This window comes from Hemiscyllium ocellatum, chromosome 7 (assembly GCF_020745735.1).
Source record: "Hemiscyllium ocellatum isolate sHemOce1 chromosome 7, sHemOce1.pat.X.cur, whole genome shotgun sequence".
Classification (NCBI taxonomy): Eukaryota; Metazoa; Chordata; class Chondrichthyes; order Orectolobiformes; family Hemiscylliidae; genus Hemiscyllium; species Hemiscyllium ocellatum.
The window spans coordinates 68,353,881-68,360,995 of record NC_083407.1 but is presented as its reverse complement, the minus strand read 5'-3'; the positions used below and the strand labels follow the sequence as shown (position 1 = coordinate 68,360,995).

Sequence of the window (7,115 nt, the reverse complement as noted above, 5' to 3'; positions counted from 1 at the left end):
GAATATACCGAATGAAAGTTTTTTAAAAACTTTCCAAATAATGCAATTGGCAAATTGGTTTTACTTATTCGGGACTCACTACGATGTAAAAAAAAAGTTTCGCCTTAATTTTTGACGCCAACAGTAAACAAACTTACGATTGCACTGAACCCACTTGCATTTAATCTCAAACTTCGACACGATGTTCCAGATACATGACAGAAACAAGGATAACTTAATCAGTTGGAATACTGATATTATTTCAGTTCATTTCCTATTCATCCCCGAAAGCCGTTATCAATATATTGGGGGTCTGGACTAAACAGTAGAGCTACAGCGCGCCGCCGTGTGGCCATTTGCAGAACTAACTGTCCTGGCAATCATTGTAAACTAGCCTCGCTGTTTTGACATTTTTTAATGAGCCTAATTAAATTATATATGCTATGGCACTTTAAGTAAAATATTCAGATAGTAAAATTATGCTTAGAACAGTACCGTGTGTTATATAGATACAGAGAAAGTAGAATGGCAATGATTGCTGCGAAAATTCTATTGAAACGTAAATTATATTCTCCCACATTTCCATGGAAACCGAAACACTCGTGGCTGATTGGTATAGTGTGTGGACGCATGATGAAGATTTTTGACCAGTTCAGCTTGCATGAGAATAGCCTATATGGAAAGATGCTGCTCTTAACGGCTAAGCATAGAAGAACAAAGGAACCTTCATATTTAATAATGTTGCACAAAAGACCTAAGTGTGCATTATTGAATGCAACTTTTAGAAAGCACAACTACTCATCTACAATAGAGATAAGGAAAACTGATTTTTCACGTTGATCTTCAGCATGCGCACTTTAGTATAACATGGTATAGTAACATGTTGAAGCTTTTGTCTTTAGGAGGGAAGCTGTAAGAACAACCCAACAGCCACCAGGCGCCTCTGTCTTCCAAAAGGTTAAAGGTGACGACCTTGACATTATAGAAGTTCAAAGGCAACATTATACGAATTCTCTTTGCGAAGCATACTTCGACATACCCACGAACAGATGCGACTTTTTCAGTTTCATTCGAATCTGAATTAAGTCCAACCAATATGTTTGATGGATCTTATCTGAGATCCAGCTTTAAAAAAAACTTTTTCATATGATGGACGTTATAAACTCAATTGCTTTTGTATTTTCCTTCTTTTTAAATCTATTTTCTTTGATTTCTTTCTTTTCTTTTGTTTGCTCTGTCGTGCGGGACCTTTCCTTCGTGAGTAGAAGGTGTAATAAGTCGCCATTAAGCTGGTTAGAGCGGTTAACTTTACGATGTTGTCTAGACAGTTCAAGGTTTTGTAAACAGCAATGCTATGTCATGCGGCACGGAAACTTGGCAAGTCCTTTTCGAAAGAAAACGTAAAAGTTTTGAGAAGTCTTGCTCACTTCTTTGTCACTGAGACACTGATGTGTTTATACATTTAAATGCACCTCAAATTAGGATTCAGCTTCTTTTTAAAAATGCTTTGCTGTTGACGTTCTGTACAAGAAAATGAAATTTATCAGTTTATCCCCAAACCAAAACACATTTAATCCAATTATGGATACAAAAAATTGTAATTAACTATCATGTTTACAAGCAAACCACAAAGTAAATATTCTGCGTTTCATTTTAAACAAAACAATTCGCAGGAAGGCACAATCTATGAGTCGGACATTAATTTGCAAAATAAACAATTAAGAATGCTGGAAAGGCCCAGCATTTCAGGCACCACCTGGTATATTTCAAATTGCCAACAACCGCATAACTTTGGCCTTTGCAACAAATTGTACTGTACTGTATTTCATAGATAAACAATATTTGTTTTTTTTTCCTGGGACAACTAAGACTGTTCAGCAAACTCTAGCCATCTATTCATTAAAAAAGCTTTATTGATAAGATTTTTATAAGGCTTTTATTCATTTGAGACAAAACACATTTTAACACATGCATTTACCATGATATGTCAATTAGTTTGTAACCTTAAAACAAAATTATCATTACAACAGCGTTAGACATCTCTAGCTATAGTTTTGTTTAATTACTTAAAGAAATACAATGGAAAAAGTAAACTAATAAATATGGATTTTTTTATAATGAGGATACACACAGCTTGAGTATGGTTAGTCTAGCTGCACAGTGACTATAACGCAAATAAAAAATACTATATTATCTGATTGACCTATCGCTTTGAACGAAAGATTGCTCCATTTCAGCCCTCTATTCCCCCGGTTTTTTGTTTAAATTCTTCGGTTGGAACTGAATAACCCAAATACTGAGGTAAGAATGTTCTCTAACACACGTTACGGCCATGGTTCCCGCACAACCGTGTCACCTTAGATCCGAAGTTACATCGATCGTAGTAAGGACAGTTTTTTTTTCTCCGCGTAAGAACAACAAAATTATCCTCTCGTCCTTGCAGTCACTCCTTCTGTAAATAAATATTGACTAAGGCAAAGGGGGATTGCTGGAAGATAATCCACAAAGTAAATTGTATCACAGTCACAATAAAGGATTGGCAGTAAAAAAGTGCAGTCGGTCTCTGCTGAGTTTCTTTTCTTTCATTCTTCGATTCTGGAACCAAATTTTGACTTGTCGATCGGTAAGATTTAACATTCTCGATAACTGTAAGCGTTTCTCTTTGTTTATGTAAACGTTGAAGAAAAATTCTCGTTCAAGTTCCCGGATTTGGTATTTGGTATAAGGGCATCTCTTCTTTCTGCATCGCAGGGGGCCTGATGGAAGTAGGTTTTAAATATAACGTTACAAACGACCATATCCAAACAGACGCGCTCTTAAACTCTTGCACTTAAATTCGATATCAAAGCATGTACATAACGCTCATAGTTCAGCATATCTATTACGTCCTGATTTCAATATTTATTGTCTGATACATTTTTAAAAAATGAATGCACTTAATTACGCTTCCACTTTCTGAAATTTGATTTCCGTTATATTTCCATTGAAAGCGACAATAGCAGGAGGAGACACATAAATGCAACCACGCCTTGTTAGTATGGAACAAAAATGCACTAGTAATCAATTGAAGCGCGAAATAAACTATTTGGTCAAATCACAATGATATTACCGAAATCGTTTTATAATGGTAAAATGGACAATTGGTGATTTTTCATATTCACGAAGCCCACCTAAACCGATTTCCCGTCGTAAACAATCTTTACAACTTTAAAACAGATCTTATAGGGTATATAAAATCCTTCGTCTGCTTATAAAATTTCACATAAAATCTGTGAGACAAAATGTGTTGGCCCTGTATTCCAACCCCGCGTTCATACGGCACCTACCAGATAGGCTGCTTTTCTCGGCCCCGATGTTAGTGGAGGAGTCGACGGTGTTTTTTCCGGTTGTACTTTCTTTCTCCGGGCCGGAAGAAAATTTGTCAGATGCTGTGATGGTCCTGTGCATCGCCCCAGACTTTTCACTTAACTGTTCATAGTTCGAGCAGTCAGAAATCCCATAAGCTGTCTCAAAAAACTGATCAAAGCCTTGAGGAAGTATTCCATTCCTCCCCACTGCCGTGTAGAAATTGCAAGATGGATTTGAGCCTGCACGCTGGCTGTATACAGGATCATTTTTAAACAGCATTCCCGTCCTGGTCGGTGGTTGGATATAGTCCCTATGCATTATTTCTTCTGCAGAACAGTAAGGGGAATAATTGCTCCTATAATGCCATTTAGTTGAATGTTCTAACCCGTAATCTCTGAACGACACCTCTCGGACAGGTTGAACCTGGGTTAAATTAGAGGAGTAAGGAAATGTCATTTGGCAAGTAGTGCTCTGCGGTAAAAATGTTGATACTGACGAGAAATCTGGGGCTGAAACATAGTACGTGCAGCTGGGCAAATACATGCTGGAGGCGCAGCTACCACGGTCTTCAAACTCTGTCATATTTTGTTTTCGGAGTTGTGAGCCCAAATGATCAGGATCGATGATGTTAAACATGCTCCATGTATTCTCCTCTAAAAACCGACGAACAGGGTCCGCGAAAGAAAAAAATTGGAAACGCAAGCTGACGTGCAATTCATCCTGATTGATTCTAAGGGCAAACGAGTCATGTGATCCACTGTCGGAATTACCATAGATCAGTTTTGGTCATTAAGATCCATCCTTTGCAACTCGAAGGTATTACTCTCGAAATTAACCTATCGGCTTTCAGTGTCGGCGAGGTAGCTCGTTTAACTCGTAGTGCCAAAGATTTGCCTTGTGACTAAGGATAAAGCAAACACTGTAACAAAATAATTTAATTTACACACCACAGTCTGTCACAGATACCTTTCTATATTTGGAAACTTCAAAAACATCTGCGATGTTTCATTAACTGTTGAGGTCACGATCTCCCAAATAGGGCCAAGGCAGATTCTGATATTTTTAAAATGCAAAAACAATTGTCTGTCACAAATAACTAAGAAGATTTCCAAGCTGGATTTTGGCCGTTCACAAAAGCACAACACGCAGTTTAAACTCAACTGCGTGATCAGGTTGGCGTGGTAATAGAATTTTCGACATGTGTCTCATGGTAAGAGATTAAGTGAAAAATGTCTATTATAGCGATAGACAATACCACCATTTTATCATTTTTATTTTGAAAGACGTGTTTTTCCTGGGTAAAATCGAGTTAGCAAATAATAAAATCGTTATCTACTGTTGAGCTTACATTTATCAGATATTTAGAATAGGGGTTATAAATGCTGTAACTTATATCGCACAAAATGACCATCCAATGACCCGATCATTTTAAAGTGTTGTTAGCTATGAATCATAAATATGTAAACTGAATCAGATTTTGAAGTTTGTTGCCTTGTGGGTTGCGGCAACACTTTATAATTATTTCAGAATACGGTTGCGCCATAATATTAAGATTATTCCTTGCCGCAACACTGTGATCATTTCTAAAACATCAGGCTTGATCATTGTGTAAAATCTTTACTGCATTTCAACTCATTATATTCGTGGTTAAAACCCACCGATGGAAGTTGCACGCAGAAGCTGGAGATGGCTTTTTGTAGGCCGGGAATTAAAACTAGCAATTTGTCTTGTTATTCCGTATTCTTTCCCATTTACAGAGCCTAGTATATGCAACCTTACCAACCAAGAGGTTGACTTGGATGAAAGAAAAGTGCTTGAATCTGCAAATGAAAATTGTCTTCTGTCCTTTTACGTGAAGGCCAGTCAAGCGAAGGACATCGAAGCGAATACTTAAGTGTAACTGTTAAATGCGAATTGATTTAAAGAGGGGAAAAGTGCGCTGAGAGAAAAATAATTAGAGAGAATATCTACTCATGTTCTAATTTACGTTTATTAACTCGTTAAATAATACTTGTCATGATCTATCATAACATTTATCGCGTACGACCAAGCAGGATGGATGTTTCTAATCGCTTTTTCCTTTGGTCAGTTCCAAATACACGGCTTATATTGTATCTATTTGCCAATTAGTTCGAAATTCTGTTGTAATCAACTGGAGTACTCTGAGGATAAACCCAAATGAAAATACAATGAAAACATAAATATCATTGATTCTAAACGGAATAATTGCTTGGAGGAATATTTTTTTTTCTAAAGTTTTAATTCAAATTAAAATTTGGAAACCACAGATGCATTGAGTTTCGATTCGTTTATTCTTGCTTCAACCTTACAGCCGCCTTTATAAAATGCGACATCCAGTGGCTGTTAATATAAAGTATATGAAATCGTATTGCATCAGTCGTTGAGGTCGAAAAACACATTGTTGTCTTTGCTTCTTGTAACATAATGATAGTAGTTAATCTTAAATTATACTGAGTTGATTATCATGTCCCCTCTGGTCACTTAGACCGCACCATGCAGTAAAGTTACATTGAAACGAGGGCCGCTTGCCGAATATCATTCCTACACAATGATTTGAAAGGAGAAACACATAGTTTATATATTCCTCTGTGCTTATGTATTAATACGTGTTTAACGAAATGGATTCTTGAATGTATATTCCCTTTGTACAAAAAAATAATAACATCATTGTGTGTTTTTTCATGGAATTCGCTGAGGTATGCTCCGGTCATAATTTGACTTTCATTGTTCCATATAATGGTTGTAAAGATGAAATGTGCCGGCAATGGTCTCCAACTCATTTCTAAACTAGTACGAACTGGCCAATTAAATAACATTAGTCAACGTGTTAAAAGATCCGGTTCAGTACTGTGGCAAAAGCTGTAAAAGAGAAAAGGAATTAAAAGTGTTCTTTGTTCTCATCTCGTGTTCAGATGACCAGTTCGGCCTGTATTGAATACTAAATGAGGACAAATACCTAACAAGCTGCTTAACATCGACAAAGAACCAGAGGCGAGTCTGGCATACCAAGCTAAGAGGTTTACAGTTTATAAATTAGTATCGTCACTCTCTTACATGGAACAAAAGGCGATGTTCGAGGAAAGTTTGGTAGGCGTATTTTTCTCTTACGCAATTCTTCAAGTCGACGAATTGCTGTTTCACGTTGACGTTCCAGGCAAAATATTAGGACTTCTTTGTGTTTTTGTCTAACTGCACGCAACATTAAGTATTTCGAATGTGAAAAAAACTCATTAGTCAAGCAAAGTCCACGATCAGTAGGTATGTTAGACTTGTGCAATCTAAAAAGAGACACTAACTTGACCTTAACTTTGTTATGGCGCCCCCAGTATCTGGAGAACATGTACAGACACCGTCTGGCAGACTGACCCATAAAAGTGAGATGAAAAAGAGATTCTGAACGATTTCAACGTTATGTCGGACGAATTTCCAAAGCACTGGCTCATACTCCTGCGGACACGATCGCTTTGTTACAGTCGTACATTTTAATTTTGGAGTGATTACTTTTACTCGCAATTATCAAACAAATTAATGTAAATATCTGTCTGGAATGATGTGCCACATTTATTTGCACTCGCCGTAAAATTTGTAAGGGGTAAAAAAACAGAAATTGAGTACCAGGCTCAGATTTCATCATCCGAAAATAAACCAGCAGCCGTTGGAAGAACAGAGTGATTCTGAACTTGGTGCGTTTCTTATTCAATTTGAAAGGCAACTGACAATGCCGAAACGCTGGACTATCAGGATATTCTAAGTTCACAACTGAGTTA

General features: G+C 37.0%; 1 protein-coding gene across 1 annotated transcript; it reads right to left on the bottom strand.

Moving 5' to 3' along the window:
• Positions 1–2,502: 2,502 nt before the first annotated feature.
• On the bottom strand, positions 2,503–3,963 carry hoxd11a (homeobox D11a). Its single transcript, XM_060827946.1, has 2 exons — positions 3,306–3,963; positions 2,503–2,735 (listed from the first exon to the last, which is right to left on the bottom strand). The coding sequence occupies exons 1-2, from the start codon at positions 3,961–3,963 to the stop codon at positions 2,503–2,505; spliced, it is 891 nt and encodes a 296-aa protein (XP_060683929.1).
• Between the last annotated feature and the right edge of the window lie 3,152 nt (positions 3,964–7,115).